We start from the raw sequence: 24,090 nt of genomic DNA on the forward strand, positions 1-24,090 counted from the left end.
TGAGCCCGGAAAGAAACGAGCCCCAGGGCGAGGTGCCAGCCTACAGCTGAGACGGAAGAAGCCGGGACCACGGAGCCTTACGAGGAGGGCGGAGGCTGAGCCCTCGTAGTCACTGCCCGCCGTCTTGCTCAACACGTGGCAGCAGACTTTGGAGAGGAGGTAACTTTGTGTTGGACTCTTTAGGGCCTTGTGTGTGTAAGCTTTTACCCCAAATAAATACCCTTTCTAAGAGCCAGCAGAGTGCTGGTACTTTGCAGCAGCTCCCCTTTGGCTGCCCAATGCAGCGGCCTTTCCTGGAAGGATGTGTGAGCTGCCTTGCCTGGTGGGTGGCTCCCACGAGGGGTCAGCAAGCGCCGGTTTCCTTCCCATTCCCTTTTCCTCCCCTGGAGAAATACCCCCACCCAGCCCGCGCCTCAGCGTGCCTCCTGCCGGACCCGCAGACCTCTTAGGATAAGGCATCAGACCCGGGAGGAGGATGGGGCTCGGTTCTTCCCCGGGAGGGAAACCAGCCCTGGGCCCCTCAGCGTCAGGCAGAAACTGCCAGAGACAGCGGGAGAGCTCGGGGCTCTGGACTGCCTTCCGGTTGTCCAGTCCTGCTTGAGGGCCCCCTCGGGAGGCCCCCGCCAGGTGGGAGACCCCCACCTGCCCCTGCGAGGTGGAGGTGAGTGGGCGCTACCTTGTCCCTGCATCTGCTTTTATTGACTCCCTGAGGCTCTCTGCTCTCCTCAACTCTCGTGGCTGTGGGAAATGAAGGAGAGGCCACCCCTGGGCACAGAGTTCAAGGCTGGGATGAGGCCAGGGTGGAAGGAGACCGCGGGCAGAGAGCTAGAAGGCCTGGCTCTCCGCCCACCTCCTGCGTGACCGGCCTCGGAGACACGGGGTTCGATTTTAGAAGCGAGCCCATGGTTTTCCTACAAGTGATGAAGACGCTGCAACGAATTGCTTGACCTGGTGGGGCTCGTTCAGACACAGGAGGTTCCCGGTTGCCTGGTGTCCCCAAGTCTGAGGCCCTGTCCCCCAGATGACTGACACCTGCAATGTCTGCCTTCTTCAGAGGAGACCCCCCCTTCTTCTCCCAGACTCACCAAGAGGAGCGTCCAGAACCCAGGAGGACCCCACTGGGACTCGGCTAACGGCCTCCCTTCCCAGCCTCTGCAGCTGGACAAGCACCGCGAGGGAGACCCGGGCAGCCAGGGCCACCTAGAGTGACCCGAGGGCAGGGGCCCCGGGCCTGGGCTGGGGCTGCACCAGGTGTCAGCAACAGAGGAAAAGCAACCCAAGGCTTTTACATAGCCCTTAACCTCCCTTTCTTCTCTCCTCTCTGGTGCTTTTTTTTCTGTTCTTTTTTTTTTTTGAGATGCCGGGCCAGGGATTGAATCTTCATATGTGGAAAGCCGGTGCTCAACCACTGAGCCACTCAGCTCCCTCTGATGCTTTTAATTTTCCCTCCAAATACATAGGTTTTAATGTCCTCATTCTAGAATTAAACACTTGATTACTTTAGGTCACCCTTGCCTAGAAAAATGCCCCTCCAGGGAATGGGGTAACTGGAAACAATGACAGGCGCCAACTCCTCCCGCACGCAGCCTCCTCAATCGTGGGCACTTCAGCACGCTTGGGCAACAGTGAAATACAGTGTTTATTCTATTAAAAAGTATAAATGTCCTCTTGTCTTTTGGGGGAAGTGGGCCTTTTATTACTTATGTATTTATTTAATTGTGATTATGGAACATTTCAAACATACACAGAAGTACACAGGATAGTATCATGAATGCCCCTGTGCCCATTACCCAGCTTCAACGATCATCCACATTTGGCCCATTTAAGGATCCTTTGGATTTATTTCCAACCCTACTAGATCCTCTTAGATTTTCTGTGCAGAGGAAGGCATAGCGCCATCCATCTATTAATTTTAAAGTTTCTAGATGTCTTGAGCCATTCGTTCTGCCTGTTTTATGGAAACGCTGCCTCGTTGGCTGAAAGAGCAGCAGGCCGAGGCAGGGAAGCCAGGCTGCAGCTGGGAAGGGCCTGGGAGGCTGGGGCTAGCAGGCAGAGGGTCCTGATGGACACACTGGAGAAAGAGGCCCTCAGAGCTCAGCCGTGTTCACAGCGAATGCTTGTTGGAGCCTCTGGAAAGCCTCCAGGATTACGTAGCCTGGGCAGGAACCGAGACTTTCAAAAGCTAACTGCACTCACTCTAGCCAAGCAACGATGCCACTTAAGAAGTCTTAGCTCGGCTGTTACTCCCTCCTGGGTCCCTGCAGTCCACCTGCTGCCTGTCCCCTCAGACAGCAGTTGTTCCTCAGTGACTCCCCAGCTCACCGCCACCTTGTAGCAAGAGGCTGCTCTGGGCCCTCGGCTAGGCTCTGGGGTCGCGAACAGCCATGCGAGCCCTGTGCCCAGGACTTGAATTTGTAAATGCAGCCTCACATGTGTATGCAGGTGGTGGTGGGGGAGGGGGTGTATGGGTGAGTGGGTGGTGAGTGGGGGGTTCTGGAGAAGCTGAAAGAGGTACCAGCTGAGCCCCAGGACTCACCAGCAGGCAATCCTGACATCAGAAAGGGATGGGAGGGGGCGGATGTGGTTCAAGCAGTTGGGCGCCCACCTCTCACATGGAAGGTCCTGGGTTTGGTTCCCAGTGCCTCCTAAAGATGAACAAGACAGTGAGCTGACGTAATGGATTGGTGCGGTGAGCTGATGCAAGATGATGCAATGAGACACAACAAGGAGACACAATGATGACACAAGAGGTGCAACAAGCAGAGAGCAGATGTAGCTCAAGCGACTGGGCACCTCCCTCCCACATGGGAGGTCCCAGGTTCAGTTCCCAGTGCCTCCTGAAAGAAGACAAGCAGACAGAGAGCACACAATGAATAGAGAGCAGACAGTGAATGCAAACAATAAGGGCATTGGTGAAATAAATCTTTAAAAAAAAAAGGGGGTGGGAATCACGCTTCTCCGATTTCACGAATGACATGCTGAGCTAACGGAGCTGGCGGGCTCACATGTGCCTGTGTACGCATCTATGGCCTCCCCGACTCTGCTTGACCAGTACCCTTTTCCTTTCACCTCCTCTAACTCCAATTCCTGTACTGACAAAGCACTCAGGGTCTTCCTCACTGGGAGACACAGTGGGGGGCCCACAGCCCAGGCACCCAGGAGCTTCTAAGTCTGTTTCGATCCATTTCCTGGTTGTTCTCTCTAGGAGCCCAGTGGCTGCCCGCTGACTCTGAAGGCAGGTTCACGCTGTGGCCCACCCTGTCTCAAGCCTCTCAAAACTCCTATCCCAACGCGCTTGCTCAAGCAAGGTGTGCGGCAGGTGCCCCTTGGAAAGGCTGGACGTGCCAAGTTCAATGTCACCCTCGGGGATGCTGGCCCCCACTCACTGGTCATTCACTCAGTGGCTGTCCGCCACGGTGGTGCTCGGAGCAAAGCCAAGGGGACCGCGCTGTCCCTGGCAGGCGACTTCCTGAGTTTCCCGCCCTTTCTCCAGGGCCTACAGCAGCGAGTGGCAGGCATCGGCCCTGCGGTCAGATGCTGTGCTCAGAGCTTCATGGGTGTTTATTCTTTGCAACCCCGTGAGAAGGCATGACCCTCACTTAAGAGATAAGGAAACAAACGGGGACTCAGGCCAGTCCACTGCGCAGGGCCACGGAGCCACACCCAGCCCTGGGGTCCTTGGGTGGGAGCTGCACACGCTCTCCGTGCCCATGGCTGTGACAGTTTATGTCCAGCGGCTGTGCAGCAGTGTTCACCCACAGAGCAGGGGGTGAAAGGGCGACGTTGGCACAGGAGCACCGGCGTCCCATCTTGGCCCTGCCCTTTCCTGAGTCCACGGCCCAATTCCTCTCTCTGGGCCCCAGTTTCCTCCTCCGTGAAAGGAATGGAGGAATGATCCTCACGCCTACTTTACTGCGCTCTTTTCTTAGCAGCTGAAAGTGTAAAGCTGCTTGTCCAGGCGGCAAGGATTCGAAAATGGGTGCCCAGTTTAAGGCGAGCACGTGGCGCTGAAGTCCCTAGTTCCTTTCCTCCGAAAACGCTGCGGCCGCCTGGGGAAGCTGTGCTTACCTCCCGTCCTCAGCATGTCACTCTGTGCCGTGACACAGCCACAGACGCTGGAGCTGAAGCCCCAGGCGCTTGGGTTCTCCTCCCCCAGGAGGGATGATACCTGCATCCACCAGAACCGAGACACGCGTGGAAGGAAACGGCACGGGGCTGGCTTTGAAGAGACGCATCTGCTGAGGGCGGCCCCGTCCTGCCTGCCCCGACAGCGGGGCAGGGGCGAGGGCGTCACACCTTGGGCCTATGGACAGGGAGGCAGGGCCGGCACTGGCGGAGCAGACAGGCGGCTGTGGGCCCTGCACAGGGAACGCCAGACTCCCTCGCTGGGGACAGTGGGCAGGCGGCAAAGGTCCCCTCAAGCAGAGGCAGGAAAGGAGGGACTCCCCGTGGCAGGGACCCCCAGGAGAAGGCCAGGGCACTCAATTCCTCCACTCCTTCCCCACCCTCTCCAATCTCCCCCTCCAGAAACCCACTCAGCGTCAGGGGACTCCCCTCGCCTTCTCTGTGACGCCCCTTTTCTGACAGTGCTGAAGGGACAGCAGGAAAGAGCAGGAGGGGGCAGGAGTCTGGCCAAAACGCCACCTGCGTGGACAAGGCTGGCGGTGGATGGGAGGAACTTTGGAAGAGGGGTGGGGGCGAGGAAACAACACAGAGGAGCCGATGCTAAACGAACAAAACAAAGCGAAAAGGCAACGTCAGAGAGTTGGGGCTGGAGTAAGAGCAGCTCGGCCTGTGGTCAGACTTCCCGAGGAACTGCCCATGCCGGGAGAGAGCCTGCAACCGATGCAACCCACCTCGCAGGCGCACTGGCTCCGGCCCACGCGCCCTGCACAAAGGTCATCTCGTTGGGTTCCTTTCCCCCTTGTGACACCGTGGCAGCTTTTTCTTTCAACAGCTTTGGTGCAGATAAAGAACTGGCTGAAAGGAGTTGAGGCACCTGGCTGGTGAAGGCGGGTGGCCTTATCTAAAGTTAAAATCCCTGCCCACGTTCACCAGCCAGCTGCCCTAAACCCTATTAACCAGAGGACCGTGCTCGGCTGGGAAGCACCCCCGCCTACCTGCAGGTCTAACGTGGTGCTTTTTGTCAAGGCTCAGCCTCCTGCCGCCTGAGACACAGCAGCTGCGCCGCTCCCCGTCCTGCCCCTTCCCCGCCCCCAGAGCCGCACACCAGCTGCTGCTCCTCGGAGCGCGGTGGTTCCAAAGGACCACCTCTGGTGGAAGCTTCCTTTCGCATCCCAATCCAGCCCCTGTCCCAAGAGGCTCAGAGGGGCTCCTGGCTTCTGTTTCTGGACCCTGGTCCTCACATGCGGAGAGAGGACTCAACGCTCAGCTTCCAAGGCAAACGCGAATGACCCAACCTAACGCGTGGCTCATCTTTTCACCACTAACTTTCATACCTTCACAACACTGTGAGCAAATTGGTGATTGGGGTTGACTTGGAAAAACCTGGGTTTGGAACCCATCTATTTACTTACTGATTGTGGGACCGTTAACAGGTTAAGCTTGCTGAGCCTCAGTTTCTCCTGCTGTGAAACGGGCATTACCATGCTGGCTGGCCAAGGTGGGTTGCTGTAAGGGGTGTGACAGTGCGCCTAACCGAGAGCTTGGCTGGGACCCCAGCGCCCCCTCCCTCCCACCCCAGCCACAGAGAAGGAGCCCCCCTCCCTCGGGCATCAGGCCCAGCTCCCCGTCAGCTGCTTCTGGGCTAAGCCTCTTCAGGCGTCTGCAATCAACATGCGCTCTCAGAATCAACGGAGGGAGGCTCAGTGCCAAGAACCTAATCGGAAATCGGAAATCGGGAGGAATCATTCTGAGAGATTTAATTCTAAGCCCGTTGGCTCAGAAGCAGGAATGTGGCCAGAAGGCAAAGCACAGGGTCGGGAGGCAAAAGGCGTCAGAGACGAAGGACCCGTGGGAGGGGGAAAGGACACCAGCGCTCGTGCCGCCTCCGTTTACCGTTTAGAACGACAGCGGGGTCTGCGAGGCCCCAGCAAGGTCTTAGGGAGGGGTGGAAGGGAGCAGGCTCCAGGATCTGGCCAGCCCCCAGCCCCCAGCCCCCAGCCCCCAGCCCCCAGCCCCCAGCCCCCGGCCCCCAGCCCCAGCCGCCAGCCGCCAGCCCCCGCCAGGGCCGCACGGGGGTTGGCACAGCGCACGCCGCCAGCAACCAGCACCAGGCTCCCTCGCTGCCCACGGGCAGGTTCATCTCTGTTTATTTTTTCTTTTTTTTGAAACAAAACTAAAAACCACCACTCAAAATATCTGAGAAGAGGGCTCGATCACAGTTAAAAGCGTTAGGCCACCGGCAGCCAGAACATCCCATGCGATGGTCGGAAACGCGTGTCCCCGGCGCTGCCCGGGCGGGTGGGCGCTGGGTGCTCGCCGCCCCTTTCTTCCCAGGCTCCATTCCTGTGGCCTTCGGAGCCGCGGACGGAGGAGCACGACGCCTCGGCGCGGTCAGCAGGGGCCAGCCAGCCCAAGGCCGCTGAGGCCGGCGGCATCTGCCTGGTAAAGACACTTCGGTTCTCCACGCGCCTCCTGCCTGGACCCCGGGGCACAGCCGGGGTCCAGCATGCCCCCCTCTCCCACGAGAGGTCCTGAAGCGTCCCCAAGGCGGCGGCCGGGCCACGTGCTGGCGATGGCGGATGCAGGTGAAAAGGCGACGGCTGTCTCCCAAGGGAGCGCTCACTGCCCGCCTGCACCCTCCTGGGCCGGAGGGTGGAAGAAACCAGTGTCATCACCGCTCGTGCTTCAGGTGGCCTTCGCTGTGCTCCAGGGCGACCCCACTGCTACTCCGAGGCCCTTCCTTTTTGCTCCAGTCCTTCTCGGTGTAAATCTCGGCCAGCACCGGGCAATGCTCAGAAGCCACTCCGCCCCAGGACCAGTTATCTGGAATCCAAGGGTTGGTGAGACCTTCTCTCACGACAGCCCAGTGACCTGAAAGGGGAGAGAAAAGAGGCCCAGGAATCAGGATGGGGGGATAAGTGGAGCCCCAGGCTGGAGAGCGGAGGGTCTTTGCTGCAAGGCTGGGTTCCCTGAGGACGCGTCTCAAGTCATCTGCTCGCCTGTGCACGGGGAAGGGCTCGCCAGTTGGATTTTCTGGGTGAATGAGGGCTTTTCCCATTTAGGCAGTGACACTACCCAGAGTCCAGGCCCCCTGACCAGGCAAGTGCACATCACCATCTGGTCGACCTCCTCATCATTTTTGAAACTGCTTCTAATCTGATCAGCAAGAATTAGTATTTGACACCAGGGCAGATGCCTCATAAAGATATCCAAAGCTAAAGTCTCACTTTGCAAAGCAAAAAACACGAGGGAGGAGGGGGAATAAATCTTTCTACCAAAAATTTGTAAAAAGGATGAAGTTGCCAAGCTTTATGAGAAGGTACAGGTATTTCAAAAATAAGGATTTAGAAATATATAAAACAGGAGGTGTATTTGAAAAAACAATTACAAAAATTACAGAACAGTCAGAAAGCAATTGTGTTCATCAGCGATAAGAAAGTCACATTAGTGAACGATCCACAGGGAAACAGGAGGGCGGCTGGTCCCAGCTCAGCCCCGGGGTGGAAGCAGATGAAATGATTCCTGGCTTCCTCCCGGCACTGTCATCTCCAGCTCCCTTCCCGGGGCAGGTTCCCTCCACGGCACACACTCCTGGGAAGCGGGGCAGGCTGCGGGCCTGCTGTGCTCCTGCCGGGTGCGTTTCTTCAAGCCGCATCTTGCCTAGTCTGATGATGAGTCACTTTCCCTGAGACCCAGTTCCACTGGTCTTTGGATCCTCCCATGACAGATTCCAACAAGAAACCAAAGCCCAGAGAAAGGCAGAAGAAGCTAGTGGGAAAGTCAGACTTAATATTCTAGCCTTGAGGACCTCAACTCTGGCTGCACAGTAGACTCTGGCCCAGGCACTCGTCCTTCTCTGCCCCTCTGAACCTCTTGCTGAGATCTCGTACAGGTCCACTGGCAAAGCCTCCAGCCAAGGTTGAGAAGCGTGAGCTTGTCCTTCCATCAAAAGTCCTACTGTCTTCCCATATTTCTAATTTTTTTCCTCACCCAGGTCTGCCCAACAGGTTCCTAGTCTGGGGATGGGAGATGGCTGCTTTTCCCTGCTGAGCCTACACGCCACACCCTGGTCATGAGTTCTACCTCCGGCCCTTCTCCCATCCCTCGCGATGCTCAGTGACATATCCGCTCACCCCCAAATGCTGCTCCTTAGGGCACTGACAGCATGTGGGATCCTCATTCCACAAAAGTGGCTGAACAGCATAGGGCTTTAGCAATGTTTGTTGATTGACTAAGTGTCCTTAAAATAAGGGTAAGGAACCAGCCCTCTGAATTAAGACTCTGTTAGCCTAAAACCAGGTGACCACCTCTCCCAGTGTGCCTGGGAAATACCTAGTTTATACCTGTTGTACATCAGGAAATGCCCTTTAATTATTTTTAACACTCCCTTTCATTCTTGTAAGTGTGCCTGTTTCCATCAGCAGATGAATGGATAAACAAATCATGGTGTGGCAGTTAGATATTATTCATGAATTCCAGAAAAAGATATTTGATTATGTTTGTAAACTGGTCTGTTCCTCTGGGTGTGATACCCTTTGATTGTATTAGATTCTGCTGAGCTGTCTTTGATTAAATTATGCTATGATTAGGGCTTTGATTAGACCATGTCGTTAGGGCGTGCAGGGTTGAGACTGCACCCTCTTGGTGGGCTGACAAAATAGACTCTCACACAGAAGCAGACACACAGAGAAGAGACAGCTCATTAGACACAGAGGCCCGGGAAGAGAGATGAGCCTGAGCGTCCACAGCTGGCCTTGTGAAGAAAGCAGAGCAGCTGAGCCCAGAAAGAAAGAAGCGCCAGGGAGAAGCGAGAGCTCAGAAGAAGCTGGATCTACGGAGCCTGAAGAGGAAGAAGGCAGCTGAACTCTGGTAGACATCACCTGCCATTTTGCTTCAACATGGGGCAAATGACTGCGGGTGAGAAAGTACTTCTTATGGTACCTAGAGTTGGACTTTTTAGGACCTTGTGACTGTAAGCTTCTACCCCAAGCACAGATTTCTGGTACTTTGCATCAGCACCCCTTTTGGATGATTAATACACGTGGTATACCCTCACAATGGAATATTTTACTCAGTCATAAAAAGAATAAAGTTCTGATACATGCTACAATGTGGACTAGTCTTGAAAACATTATGCTAAACAATACAAACCAGACAGAAAAGGACAAATATTATAAGACTCCACTTATAGAAAATATCTAGAACGAACACATTCATAGAGACAGAAAGTAGACTAAAGGTTCCCAGTGGTTGGGATGAGGGACGATGGGCAGTTGGTGTTTAACTGTTTGGGATGATGGAAAAGTTTGATGGTGGTGACGGGAGAAAACATTGTGAATGTAAATAATGCCACTGAACTATACACTTAAAATGGTTAAAATGAAAAATTCTAAATAATATGTATGTTACCACAATAAAATTTTTTTTTAAAAGTGTCACTGAACGATGATTACATAATACCTAGACAGTAACCCTATAAATGCCCACAAAAGGGGTGACGGTGATCCTGACTCCTGCCCAGATCAACCCATCCGGAGCTGTCAGTTCAGACGATGAGTTTCTCTCGCTCCGTTTCTGTACAGGAGAAAGAGTGGGAGGTCTTCGCCTTACCTGTGAAAACCTTCTTTAAGCTTTTACTGATCCAGATGTTGTCCAGAGACTTTGAGCCTTGAGGATTCTTGGTACTGATGTTGGTGAAGGTGTGGGCGGGGATCAGGTGGTGGAATCTCTCTTTCCTCAAGATATCACAGTCACTGCTATCCGGCCCTTGACCAAAATCCCCTAAAATAATCACTTCTTTCTCTCCTGTTAGTGGAAGAAGGAAAGGAGAAGTGAAGAGTTGGGGGAAGGAAAGTCCGACAAGGACCACAGCCCATTTGAATGGCACCGTGATAATCTAATTTGCCTCCCCAGGCTCAGACAGGTAAGCATGGTTCTCATTCTCCCAAGTTGTCCAAATTCCTTGTGGAAAAACAACTTATTTTTAAATTTAAGAGGTTAGTAACACATTTGGAAATTTAGGGGTAGGTGCAATGCAGAGAAGAGCTCAAGCCCTGGGTTCCAGATCATAGCTCAGGAAAAGGCCTAAGGGTCTTGCCCAGATCTTATTATTATTTTTTTTTGGAGATTCGAACTCATGATGTTGTTGTACGTGGGAAGCAGGCACTCAACCACTGAGCTACATCTGCTTCCCAGAGCTTTATAAAAGCTCGAGGTAGCTCCAGCCGGGGGCCTACCTGTGCAGGGGATTCAGAAATGAATAAAGCACAACCCCTGCTCTCTCTAGGAACTCACAACCTAATGGGAGAGGCAGTCTAGAAAACAGACAAGAGAAGCACACAGGGGCAAGTCTAAAAAGACGTGCAGAGACCACAAGAACACAGTTAAGGAAGGGGTCAGGGAAGGCTCCTCAGAGGAAGCAATGCTTGATCTGGGTCTTAGAGGATGCACAGGAGTTCTCAGGTCAGCAAGGATGAGAAGGAACCTGCATGAGAACAGGGCGTTTAAAGCAGTCTGGCTATGGAGTACTATGTATTGAATGGTTCCACTTACATAAAATGCAAATATAAATCAATTTATAAAGATGAAATAGATTAGCAGTTATGTAGGGCTGGGGAAGGAATGCTAAGAGGCATGGAGTCTTTCTTTTTGGAATAATGAAACTTCTAAAATTTTTGAGATGATGAATGTACAACGTTGTGATTATACTAAAAATCACTGACTACACACTTTGGATATGTGACTATATCTCAATAAAGGTGCTTAATAAACAAATAATTGTGCAAGAATAGCCAGAAATAGCAGCTATGTACAGCAGGGGAAACAGATTGAGAGGTGAGGAATTTTGTTTCTTTATTCTTATTATTGAAATAATAAAAATGCTCTAATAATGACTAAAGTGATTAATGAACAACTCTGCGATTATACAAAATACCATTGATTGGATACTTCGGATGAACTGTACATTTTATTAATATGTATCAATAAAGTTGATTTAAAAAAAAAAGAGTCTGGCTGCCTGGGCGATGAGGAGGCTGTAAGTAGTTGGGGGGTTCTGGAGCATAAGGTAACAAGAAGCAAGTTGCCAAGGATAGGGCTGGAGAGGCAAGTCCTTGACTGGAATGTGTGCTTATCTCCCTGACGGTCAACTTCCTGGCATTCAATGAGCAGCCCATAGCATCCATCCATTGTGCTGATGTGCATAAAATACCATCTCCTGCTGTTGGTTAATTTTTAGGCTGTTCCCCGATATTTACCACTGTACATAATGTTGAAGTGAATACCCCATTCAAAAATCTGTGTCCCTGTTTTCTTCATGTTCTCAGTCTAGATTCTCAGTTAAAAAGTACAGCCATTGTTAAGGTTCTTGATACATGTGGCCATCCTCCTTCCCAAAGGCTGGTCTGATTTCAACATTATCCAGCAACTAGGGAAGTATCTCTTACATTAGCAGCACTAAGAAAGTAATTTGGTATGTGAAAATGATGTTGTCTCCCTTGGTTTCATTTGGATATGCTCATCAACTATTTGCATTTTTCTATTCTATTTACAAAGTATTAAGTGTTTTATTTATTGATTTGTAGGAGCTCTTTATATATTAAGAAGATTAACCCTTCATCATATGGAGGAAACATTTTTTCTAGTTTGCCATGTGCCTTTTTTAACACTAAATTAGTGTTAGCTAAATTAGCTAAATTTTATTTTTATGCAGTACAGTCTACCAAAGTTTTCCTAGAGTGCTTCCACAGTCAGAGATTCATTTTTGATTGTTTTGTTTCTTACATTTCATGCACTCTTTAGATCTGCCTGAAGTTTATGTTAGCTTAAAAATGTAATAAATTTAATGCTATTTTCCCACAATTAACCACAGGTATGTCATTTCTTGAAAATATTCTTTCTAACTGAACTGTGATGTCAACCTCTGTCATTCTTCAATTTTAAGTATACAATGTCTCTTTCTGAGCTTTATTCTATTATATTCTTTTATGTATCTATCCTTGAGCCAGGACCATAATAAGTTTTCTCTTATTAAATATGTTTACATATTCTCATATCAGTGAAATGTTGATTGTAAACTTTTAAAATTAAACTAATTTTAACTTAAATGCTCATCCCTACCCCTGGCTGGCCAGAGGAAGCCTTTACCTAGTCCTTGTGACTCCTTCTAGATCAGGGGTTCTTAACCTTTTTTGTTCCACGGGTCCCTTTGCCAATCAGGTGAAAACCACAGACCCCATCTTAGAATGTAGCAGCAGATAGTTTTATTTATTTTTTAGTTTAAATTTTTAATTTTTTTTCCACGTGGGGCGGCTCTCCTTGCAGAGCACACTCCTTGCACATGGGGCTCCCCTACGCGGGGGCGCCCCTGTGTGGCAGGACACTCCCTGCGCACATCAGCACTGCGCGTGGGCCAGCTCCACACGGGTCAGGAGGCCCTGGGTTTGAACCCTGGACCCTCCCTATGGTAGGCGGACGCTCTATCAGTTGAGCCATGTCCGCTTCTCAGCAGATAGTTTTATCACACTCAGCTAGTGTCAGGTCTAACAACTACTGTAATTTTGAAGTATGGATGACCATAAGTGATTTTTCGAGATATGCAACAATGTAATGTGATATGAAATGAATACTACTGTAATTTATTGCATACATTCATAAATGAAGGAAATGTTAGATTTCAGCTAGAGGTCAGAGAAAATAAAGATAATACATTGATTAATTCAATTCAAGCTCATGGAGCCCCTAAAATCTTTCCACGGATCCCTTGGGGGTCAGTGGACCTGATTAAGAACCCTGATCTAAATACTGTACTCATATAGGAGCAAACCCAGCACTTGGTTTCACACAAATGAAAGCAACTTTAAGTATCAGTCTCTACCTATCTTGTTTTACTTAATATATGCTAGAAAAGGGCCTGGTTCAAATCAGGACCTTTCAAATTTTTCTTTTTCCTAACAGGAGTCTTTTTTCTTTTTCAGAGGATATTTTTCCTTTTTTCAAACAGGGGGTTTCTTTAATCAAATGAAATCCTATAGGAAGCTCCCCAAAATAGAGCAGGTAAATGTGGGGGTGCTCTGATTGAAGCAGGGGAACCTCTCTAAAGAGCCTTTATGGCAGTGGGGGCTTCAAAAAATAGCAGGAGTTGGGTTCCACCCCCAGAGAGTTCAGATCCCACCTGTCTCCACTCTCAGGGGCTCCAGCTTGAGGTCAGCAGCCAGGCTTGTGAACCACACAAGGACACTGATGGGTTTGGTGTGAAACACACGGCCAGAGACCCACACGTCTATTTAGTAAGGATGGATATCTTGAAATATTAAATCTTCTCCTTCAGGAACATGCTATGCACCTCCATTTATTCTAGTCTTTAAAAAAGTTCCTCAGTGAAGTTTTATGGTTTTCTTCATTTTACCATTCTATTTAAAGGTGTTTTCTATTTTGAAGTGTTTATTATGAATGGGATCTTTGTTTTCTATTATACTTTCCTACCGGTTACTGCTGATATGTACAAAAGGTAACTAATTTTTGTATTTTCCTTTTGCAAATAATCGCCACTTAAAACTCCTAATTGGGACCAAAAGTTTCTTACCTAACTTTCTGAAGGATAACAATCAATCATAAAACTGAAAAGCAGCAATAACTTTGTCTCCTTTCTCCCTAATATTTATATTTCATCTTATTAATCCAAACTAACTAGGAAGAAGAGTGGTCATAGTGAGTTATCAAAAACAAAGCAAAACACTAATAGAAAGCAGCAGTTCTCGGTCCCTGTTCTGAAAGAAAGCAGCTTGATGACTGTGACATGGAATCCTGGTTTTGCCACTACCAGCTTCGGCAACCTTGGGCAAACTTTTTCATTCATAGAAGAGGAGAGCCCCCTGGGCTGTAGTGAAGATTAGATGAGCTAACGGAAGTGGCTGCTACAGGGCATCTCACATTTAATTCAATTCAGGGACCCCCTTCCCTTCAATTTTCTAGAACCAGATTAACAGGAGTCAACTAAAAAGACATCTAGCAGAAGTAAATTATCTGAGTAGAAATGAGGCCAACAAGGTACAAAGGTTTTTATACTTAAGGTATCTTAAACATTTCTCCCACAGTCTGATCTACAATAGTAAGTGGGATTGTTACAAGGTACCAATTTTCCAAAGTGAGCAGAAATTCTGAAAGTACCCCAGCTCTGTGACTGTCACTGCAGGGAGAAGTATTTCTGACAATTTTGTAATTTATTGCAATGAGGGCCAAATATATTGCACACACTTAGCAAATCTCTTTCCTTAGCAGGAATCTGTTTCCAGACTAAGTGCTGGAGGAAGAGATCTAAAGTGAAATGACAGAAGCCACCACCAGAGGGCACTCGCGCATTCCAGATAAGGAATGGGAGGCAGCCGTATTCTAACCTCACTCTACATTTTAACAAACCTGGCACCCACTTTAAGCTCTCCTGAGAAACGAGTCCCAATTTCCAACTGGAAAGCCGACAGAATAATACTAATGATAATCAATCCTTCCTGGATGCCACTTACGGCCATTTGCTGAGCCCTCAGCATGCGCCAGGAGCCGTGCTGAGAACTCCCCTGCCAGCACGTCATTTAACTGTCACCACCCGTGGGGCAACTGCTTCTACCACCTCCTCTGCAGGAAAGAGGCTGAGGCTCTGAAAGTGGTCAGTCAGAGCTGCTAACCAGGGAGGGCTAGAACGGACGCGCCGCCAGGACCTGGGCTGGGGTTCGCTGTGGTATACGATACCTGCCATGTGGGAGAGACAAGTACCTGGTGAATGAACGAACAAATGAGACGCGAGGAATAATACCTCCGAATTAGGGCCCAACTTATGTTTGGAAGGAAAAACAGATGCTACGTTTATTGAATATGAAGGAAAATTGAAGGTTATTAAAGATGGAGGCAGGAGGTTCCCCTATGATGAGGGAGGTTTTCACTGGGATGCAGACCTGAAAAGCTTTGGGCCAAAAAGGTTTTTTTTTTTTTAAGTTTATTTTTATTTATTTTTAATCCCCCCCTCCCAGATGGTTCTCTCATCTTTCTGTCTGCTCATTGTCTGCTCGCCTTCTCTAGGAGGCATTGGGAACCAAACCCAGGACCTCCCACACGGGAGGCGAGTGCCCAACAAGCTGAGCCGCATCCTTGGCAGCAGGTACAGCGTATGCTCTTCTTCTTTAGGAGGTACTGGGGCCCAAACCCGGGATCTCCTATGTGACAGGCGGGTACCCAACTGGTTGGGCCACATCCACTTCCCAAAAGACAATTCTGAACCTAGGAGGGATGCTGGTGACAGGTGTCAATTCACCTGGTTCGGTGCAATTTTAGGAATGAAAACAGTTTGCTTTTTATATGGGTGCACCCAGATTTCTTAGGACACATCTACTTTCAGGTAAATCAGCATTGGAGATAAAAGAAAAGTGGTTCTTGCCTCTGAGAAGCCACAGGGATACTCTGGGCAGAAGTCCCAGTTCTAGAAAGCTATCCACCTGGGTGGGCTCTTCCTTCCCAGAGCTGAGAGAAGGCAAGTCCCTTGAATTATAAACACCAGCGACAACAGCAGGAAGTGGTCCCCAAGGGGGGATCCCCCTACCCACACGTCAAGTGTCAGGATGCCTGTTTCACTCTTGCCGAGGTCAAGGAACAAGACCCGCTCGTCAAGCCTCGGTGGGGTCTGAAAGAAGGAAATCCTGGGGGGGAGGGGACTGGCACGCTACCCACTGCATGGACATTCCAGACAAAGGCAGAAAGGCCCAGAGTTTGCTAATCCAATCGGCCCTGTTTGCTCTAGTGATAGAAGCTGGTGGGATGAAGGCTAAGACTTTGTTTTAGCTGAACCACCTCTGCTAATCTCTTTACCCTGGTTTTACTCTGGGTGGGCTGGGGCACTTCCTGAATGGCAGGCTGCACCGTCACCAGTTAACAATTAATGGCATATGAGTTACAAACAGGGGGATGTGGGTAACATGAGTTACCATCTGTACCTGGACATGTCAAGGTCAAGTCAGGCTGTGGATCCACAGTTCCTCGACAACTTGGAACAATAACCTCCTCGGGTTTACTGGCGAAAACCTGACTCCCTGCATATCAGAAAAGACACACCAACTGCCCCAGGATATGAGAGAAGCTGTGAGCTGGCACTTTTCCTTTCTGCTTCATGAAAAGCAAAGCAAAGCTGGAGAATGAGAACAGAAATGTCCACAGATTCTAAAAGCTACAAAGTCATCCTTTCAAAATGTGGGTGAGCACTTTCCCACGCAGCTGCTGCTTGGCTGGAGTAGCTCATTTTAAACACATTTTCTGCGTTTTTGTTTTTTTTTTTTTTTTTAAGCCCAAGGACTCGTAATTAAGGTAGAACGTTGGTCAGAGCATGTCCTGGTTCAAAACGTAAGCTTGTACTTGTCTGAAATATTTTCATAACCGAATCTTCATGAGCCACCCACTGTGAGGGGCCAATTTAGCAAGAAAAGCCTTAGAGAACCAGAGAGTATTAGTCAAGACTCGGGAATACAGAAGAGAACTCCACACCTCCAGTGCAAACCCTCTCCCAGAAAAGGTCGGTGCTCAGAAAACTCAAAGCAAATTGAAAAAGTCGCCGTCCCTACAGCCTCGTCAGCTTTTCCTTTGGGTTTCCTGGTAAACCAAGACAGGGGACCCTCCTCTGTTAGTTGGGGGCAGGGCCTAGAAAACGAAGAGTCCACCTCTCATCTCAAGTTCTGAGTTTTTCAAATGCTCTCAATTCTTCTGGTATTTTATGAGTCAGTTCATGACACTGAGTCCCTAGTATCTTGTTTAAGCCCCTGGGTACCCCTGTGTCGTCAGCTTTGTCAGTTTTTATTGACAGGTGGGGGCTTGAAGTGGCCTGGAAACCTGTCTGAGGTCCCACAGCTGGTAAAGAAGCTAAGATTCAAGGGCAGCTTTTCTTTTCTTTTTTTTTTTCAGGTACCAGGGCCGGGGAGTGAACCCCAGACCTCAGGTGTGGGAAGCCAGCATTCAACGACTGAGCCACATCGGCTCCCCTGATTGGTTTTTTCATTTGTTTTTGTGTTTTGGAGGCACCAGGAACCGAAGCAGGGGCCTCCCATGTGGGAAGCAGGAGCCGCCTGAGCCACATTCGCATCCCACCAAGTGCAGCTTTTCTGCAGGTTCAGGACTCCTGTGGTCCCAGCAGGCAGAAAAGCTTAATCCACCCCTGCTCAGGAATTGAACGTTGCCCCGTCACCTGCCGGCCCTCTTTCCCCAGCAAAGCACATGCAACTCTGCAGGGGGTGCCGCCGGAAGGGTACCCCGAGGCAGCCGGTCCAGGGTGAGTTGTCTCAGGGGGTGGTTTCTCACCATTCTTCCCCCAACCCTTTTCATCAAAGTAGAGGCTGAAGAGCCAGGACGCTGATACCGTGGAATCCACACGCTCAGTCCTGACAGACGAAGGGGCTGGCAGGGCAGGGGCGGCGGGCTCCACGGGATGCAGGGTTCGATCCTCCCCGCACCCGGGGCGCCCGGGACTGCGGCCAGAACGGCCCGCCCAAGCGGTGGGGAGACAGGGCTCAGGAGGCAGCGCCCCGCCTGCCCTGCGGAAGGAGCCACCGGCCGAGCCCCCGCGAAGGCAAGGGCCTACCTTTGAGGGTCTCCTGCAGCGTCTGCGTGAAGCTCGCTAGCCGGTGGCCGTCACTGGGATGCCTGCTCGCGTTGTCGCCCCCCGGCAGGCTCAGGGTGGCCAGGTGAAGGTTAACCAGGGTCACGTCATTACTTCCCACCTGGGAAACAGGAAACACAGGGATAGGGACGGGCTTACTAAGCGGTTCCTAACCTTTTCTCCTCCACGGACCCCCGTGCCGGGCAGGTAAAAACCAAGGACCCCTTCTCAGAATGCAGTGGCAGGGAGTTTTATGACACTCAACTTTGGAGGCCAGAGAAAATAAGGATACCAAGTTGATTTTTCTCAATGCAAGCTCGCAGACCCCCTGAAATCTCTCCGTGGACCCCTGGTTAAGAACCCCCTGGCTTACAGGCTCAGATTTCCTCTATCAGTTACAACCGCCTGGTACACTAAGTCAGCCAGGCAAACGGAAGCTAGGCCAGCGCACACCCCACAGGACAAGGCTTTGCAGGGGGTCGCAGCTGCAGATCTTCCCGAGGGAGCTGCGGGACCCCTATCCCCAGCATGCGCCCCTGCTCCTCCTCAGGGCCTGGTAAACTGGGCAATATCAGAAGCATCAGGTGTTTGCTGGCTTCTAAGCAACCATAAAGGAGGAGCAGGTGGCTCTAGCAGCCGGCTGTTCACAGGCCTTGGGGCTCTGACCCGCCTGGCCAGCCTGTGAATTTCCTGCCGGGACCCACCGCTGGGATCCGCTGCCATCCTCCGCTCCACAAATCCCACAGACTCCCGTGTGTTCTTTTTTTTAGATTTATTTCTTTTTTATGTATTTCTTTCCCTTTCCCCTGTTGTCTGCTCTGTGCCTATTCGCTGTGTGTTCTTCTGCATCCACTTGCGTTATCAGGTGGCACCAGGAAACTGCATCTCTTTTTGTTGCGTCATCTTGCTGCATCGGCTCTCCATGTGTGCAGTGCCACTCCTGGGCAGGCTGTGTTTTCTTCACATGGGGCGGCTCTCCTTACGGGGCACACTCCTTGTGCGTAGGGCTCCCCTACGCGGGGACGCCCCTGCGTGGCACGGCACTCCTTGCGCGCATCAGCACTGTGCATGGGCCAGCTCCACATGGGTCAGGAGGCCTGGGTTTGAACCTTGGACCCTCCCATATGGTAGGTGGACGCCCTATCAGTTGAGCCATGTCTGCTTCCCTCCCGTCTGTTCTTGAACCTCTGGAGGTTGCTAGTCCCGAACCTCACTTTAACCTGATTTTGAATGTGTAAAGAAACGAGCGCTCACAGAACACTGGCAGCAGAGGACACATCCGAGTGCTGCACCCCCAAGGTCAGATCCAGGGGTCCAGGCACGTAAGCACAAAGCCCAAGTTTGTCTCCCGAGCATCGTAGCTTTGCTCAGCTGCTCAGGGCTTTGCAGAGCTACCCTTCTGTTGGTTGTGGCAACAAACATCACACACTGCCAGGAAGGGAGAGGGTGCAGGGGGAGCCCCCAGGAAGTGGAGGTGCCCGTTTTGTCTTTCGGACGTGGCCTGTTTGTCATCATCACCCACATGCCCAGCCTGGAAAGCTGTGCAGCTGCAGCTCTCTGACCACCCAAGAAAGCTTCTCGGGGTGCCAGATGGGAAGCCCTGCATGAGCTGACAAGGTGTGTCTCCACAGCCCGCCCCTGGCCTGGGATGTGACATGAGGTTAGGCTGAGTGCCTGTCTAGGGCACCGCTCTGCTGAGAGGATTTGGGCCGATCATTCAGGACTCAGGAGCATTTCCTTAGGTCCCTTTAAGGAAAGCCTTTTGGAGACACCGGCTGGCTTTGCATGTGGACTTAGGGGCTTTTTAGGACATCCCTGTCTAACTTACACATCAGTACCGTGAGTATAAGCCACAGACGCCCCAGGTGTGTGCAGACAAAACCCGGACGACACCAGAGGAACTGGTGAGAAGAGCCCTGGCACCACCGAGGACGCCCCCAGGGTGCGAGAGCCCACAACATCCGGGGGTGTGGCAGGTGCCACGGGCCTGTGTTGGATCCCAGCCAGAGCCAGGCGCCTCCCAAGGCACGGCCTTCCCGCCCCCCCCCCCCCCCCCCCCCCGCCAATTCCACGGCCCAGCCCCTGCTCCTGCCGGGAGCAACGTGCTGGCCTTGAGGCGGCTCTCAGGCTCCAGGACTGCTGCGGAGCACACCACACGGGGCGGCCCAGGTGCCCGCCGCTGTGCTCTCACAGGAAGAGCTGGGGTGGGGGGATGAGGTCAATCCAGCGCCGCCTGGGGATCTGCCTGGGCTCCCGCCCTCCCCGCCCTCCCGCTGTCCAGCCTTGGACCACTGTGCTGTGGATGAACAGCTCCCAGGGGCTCCCGGGAGCAACCGAGGGCCACAGCCGAGCGCTGGCGCGCAGGGCCTCTCCGTGGCTGCTGCTGGACTCCGGGCGCCGCGGCGCCACGTGGGCGAAGGCTCGTCTGCGTGGGTCGGGGTCTGGGTCGCCCCTGGCCCCAGTCATTACCTCCTCCTGAAGCCCCTCTCCGGGGTCCCCCAAGCCCTCAGGACTCCTCCTCCTCCCTGGTAATAAAGGAATCGGGCCAAAGAGGCTCCTCAGCGCCTCTCTGCTCCGACCCAGGGAGCCCCAAACGCCAGACCTTGCTACCCCGAGAGCGGAAGGCTCCCCAAGGGGGCTTCTGAAGAACAGCCTGGGCCGGGCCCACCTCAGAACGTGGGCTCCTCCTCTTTGCCACCCAGCCGTGGCCTCTGCACCCCTTCCCTTCCTGCCCCGGACGAGCTGGCCAGCCCCGGGGACCTCAGGAGCGGGTGTGACCCGAGTCCGAGAGGGGACGGCACAGAGTCGGTAGGCGGAGGCGGCTCGCACCCAAGGGTTGGGGAAGGGAGGCTCTTCCTTCCTCTTCAGGAGGCGGGAGGTACCTTGAAGCGCGCGAGGTACGGGCTGGGGCCCGCCGCTCTGCCGTGCCCGTTGCCGGGCGCGCTCTCCTGCCAGCCGGCGTCTCGCAGCTCCACGCCGGCCGCCGCGTCCCACAGGAAGCCCGAGAACCCTGCGCCCTGCGGGACGGAGACAGCAGGTGAGGGGGGCGCCGGAGACGGTAGGTGAGGGGGGGCGCCGGAGATGGCAGGTGAGAGGGGCGCGCAGCCAGGCCGAGGCCAGGCAGCGGCAGGGCCTGCCCCACGCCAGGGGCTGCTGTGACAAGGGCAGACCCCGCCCCCGGCCCCCACCCCCCCCCACAAAAACATTTCACGCAGCCCCAATTTCAACCCTTTACAAACACGCAGGGTTACCCCCGGGGGACGGGCCCCAGTGAGGCACAGTGGTCTTTGTAATCATCACCCCCCCCCCCCCCATGAGATAGCAACCCATACCCCCCGGTGCCAGAGGAGACGCTGCAGCTCAGGGAGTAACTTCCCTAAAACTCCCAGAGCTGGTGAATTGCAAAGCTGGGCATCAAACCTGACTGTGGGGGGCAGGTTCTGCTGAGGCATTAGCTCAAGTCCAAGGCTGCATGGGACACACGTGCCTGTAAGCCCAAAACACTCCAACTATCTGCTGGGTGGGTGCAGGTCAAAGCTGAGAATTGCAGGGCTTGGCTGCAGAGGTCTGAAGCCCCGGCGGTGGGGTGGGGGGTGCCTAGTCCCACGTCATGCAGCGGGGGGGAGCTGGGGGAGCCACTTGGTTTCCTAAGCTTCCACTTCCTCAGGAATAAAAGGAGGTCGTGATGGCCTGCCCTGTCGGCTTCCAAGGGTTAGTCCTTCCCAAGGTACCACTTGGGTCCTCCTCTGCTCAAAAGCCTTCGGGGCTCCCCGATGCCCGCTGCACACCGGCCCCCACGAAGCGTGAGGGCTCGCTGCGCACCTGCTCCCAGGTGCCCCCCGCAACGCTGAGCCCTTCTCCTCTCCACACTTGCTCCTTCCACCGCTTTCTTCACATCCTCCGGGAGCCTTTCTCAACCCCCCTGACTTGGGGGGACGCCCCTCTCTCCTCCATCTGGGGCCGGGGGAGGAGCGAAGCCTTCAGAGGTCACACTGACCCGGCTGGCGCCCGAGCCCCACTCCCATCGGCCGGGCAAATGGTTTGGGCAAATCATTGCATCTCATTGGATCTCCTCCAGCCATGGTGTGAGGATCAGAGACAGGAATAAAAGGCACCTGGATGTCATTTCAGGCATCTGCCCCAAAGCAGCGGCTGTTACCATTTTCTTATGTTTGTTTAGAGTAAAAACTGAGTAGTAGAGACCTGCAGATGTATTTTGTTTGACCTACATAGAGGATTTTTTGTTTGAGGCACCAGGGGTTGAGGATTGAACCCAGGACCTTGTATGTGGGAAGCTGGCACTCAACCACCGAACCACATCAGCTTCCCTAAGTTGGTTTTATTGTTTTGCTTGTTTTTTTTTTTTTTGTTAGGAGGCACCAGGGATCAAACCCAGAACCTCCCATGTGGCTTCATGAGCCACATCTACTGTTCCACAGAGTTTTAATTTTTTTTTTTTTTTTTGATTACTGGCCCTCATTAAAAATTCAAGAAATTTCACATTGACATCAGGGTATTTGCATCTCTCAAGAAAATGGGAGGTTTGATCACAAACCTCCACAGTACCACTGGCAAGACGTGGCCCCAGGGGTGTGAGCTCCCGACCCACTTCCATCCCCACAGGTCCTGGGCCTGGGTGCTGTTAATGAAATATTCCAACACCCACTGCCTTTATAAAGCATTGTGGCTGCCCAGTGAGCTAAGGAAGGGGCTATAATCCCATTTTACAGGTGAAGAAATTGCGGCCGAGAGGTTTCAGGGGCCAGAAAGGGGTCTCCCTGCAACCACACGCCACCCTCCAATGGCCTTTACACCCCGACTCGGAGGGGGCTCCCTGCTGCCTCCCTCTAGCAGGCTGCAAGCTCCCTGAAGGAAGGGCCAGGGGCAGGCTCGGCTGGGATCCCCCTGGATCTCCCAAAGAGCGACAGCTGAGGCAGGCCAGGGTCTGTTTGCTCCCCAGTGTGTACCTGGCAAGTGGCACTGTTTCGGGTATGAGGTAACCACTCCATAATTGTTTGTTGAATGAATGAATGAAATGTGTTGATGAGACCGTAAGTGCCTTATGAACCCTTAGGCACCACATACGTTTAAGTGCTATTTTAAAAAGAAAGGCAAAGGCACAAAAGGACAAATAGTGGAGAACTCCTTTTATATGAAATATCTAGATATGCAAATTCATAGAGACAGAGCAGATTGCAGATTACAAGGGACTGGAAAGGGAGGAGCCGGGGCTATTTCTTCATTGGTAAAATATTTCCGTTTTGGGTGATTAAAGAGTTTTAATAATGGAAGGGAAGGTGGCGATGGTAGCACAACATTGTAAAGGCAATTAATACCACTGAATTTTACTCTTAGAGTTAAAATGGCAAATCTTATGATATTATATGTGTTACCACAAGAAAATGCATTAACAGGGAATGCTCTATAACAGAATGGTTGCTTAGGGCTGGGGAAAGGGGGACTATAAATACATTTTAAAATCTTTTATTTACTTTTTGGGAATACATATTTTTAAGTAGTAGCTAAAAAGAGAGTAGGGGTTTATTGTCAATAGATGAATAGATACTTTAATCTAGTATACATTTATGATTTAAAACCCCAACCTATCAATATCAGTCACATAAATGCAAGTCACATGTGTCTACAAACCTATTCGGTATAACAGAGATAGAAATATAACATCTGCATTTAGAGGGAAATTATGTAATGAGACCCTTTTCAAACTCATGGTGAAACTATCAGGAGCATTTTTAAAAATCTCAAACCTCACTGACATTGAAAATTCCAAGGTGAGTAAAAACAGGTCTTGAATACAATATTGACAAGGGAAAACATATCGTATACAGAGATTTGCCCACATCTGTGTGGGTGGGTGACTGATAAAAGAAAATTCAAAATCAAAATCTGCTGAACCTGGCAGAAGGGAGAACTGTGATGAGGACAAAGAAGAAAAATACCCCATCAGCTGCCTTGGCCCCTGGCGGGGCTTCTCCTCCCCCATCGCCCCAAGCCCCCGTTTTCGTCTGGGCACCAGGCCAGTCCCGAACTAAATATGAAACAGAAAAACGGGGCAATTTGAAATGAACAGCAAAGCTTTTTAACACTGGGCAGAAATACAAAATTGCAGGGAGGGCCTCGGCAGAGTAGATTTTAACATGCCCTTGACGAGGGAAGGAGTGTGTTCAGGTGAAATGGACAGGAGGGGGGCCCTACAGGGACCGGTACCTTCTGGAGCCGACTGGAGGGCGTCTCGGCCACCACAGCTCTCCAGCATCCCCGGGGCCCCTTCCACTTGCGGATGTTGGGCAGGATCGGCTGGTTTAGCTCCGCACAGAACT

At 51.9% G+C, this 24,090-nt stretch overlaps 1 protein-coding gene across 1 annotated transcript in view; it reads right to left on the reverse strand.

Moving 5' to 3' along the window:
• Positions 1-6,238: 6,238 nt before the first annotated feature.
• EEPD1 (endonuclease/exonuclease/phosphatase family domain containing 1) overlaps positions 6,239-24,090 on the reverse strand; it is a 125,903-nt gene continuing 108,051 nt past the window's right edge. Inside the window, exons 4-8 of the mRNA XM_004454263.5 lie at positions 23,978-24,088; positions 20,635-20,769; positions 17,735-17,873; positions 9,736-9,930; positions 6,239-6,996 (exon numbers count right to left, since the gene is read on the reverse strand). Coding sequence (XP_004454320.2) covers positions 6,797-6,996; positions 9,736-9,930; positions 17,735-17,873; positions 20,635-20,769; positions 23,978-24,088 — 780 coding nt within the window. The 3' untranslated portion in view covers positions 6,239-6,796. The remainder of the gene's footprint in view (positions 6,997-9,735; positions 9,931-17,734; positions 17,874-20,634; positions 20,770-23,977; positions 24,089-24,090) is intronic.

The sequence above is a fragment of the Dasypus novemcinctus genome, chromosome 5, assembly GCF_030445035.2.
Source record: "Dasypus novemcinctus isolate mDasNov1 chromosome 5, mDasNov1.1.hap2, whole genome shotgun sequence".
In the NCBI taxonomy this organism is placed as follows: domain Eukaryota; kingdom Metazoa; phylum Chordata; class Mammalia; order Cingulata; family Dasypodidae; genus Dasypus; species Dasypus novemcinctus.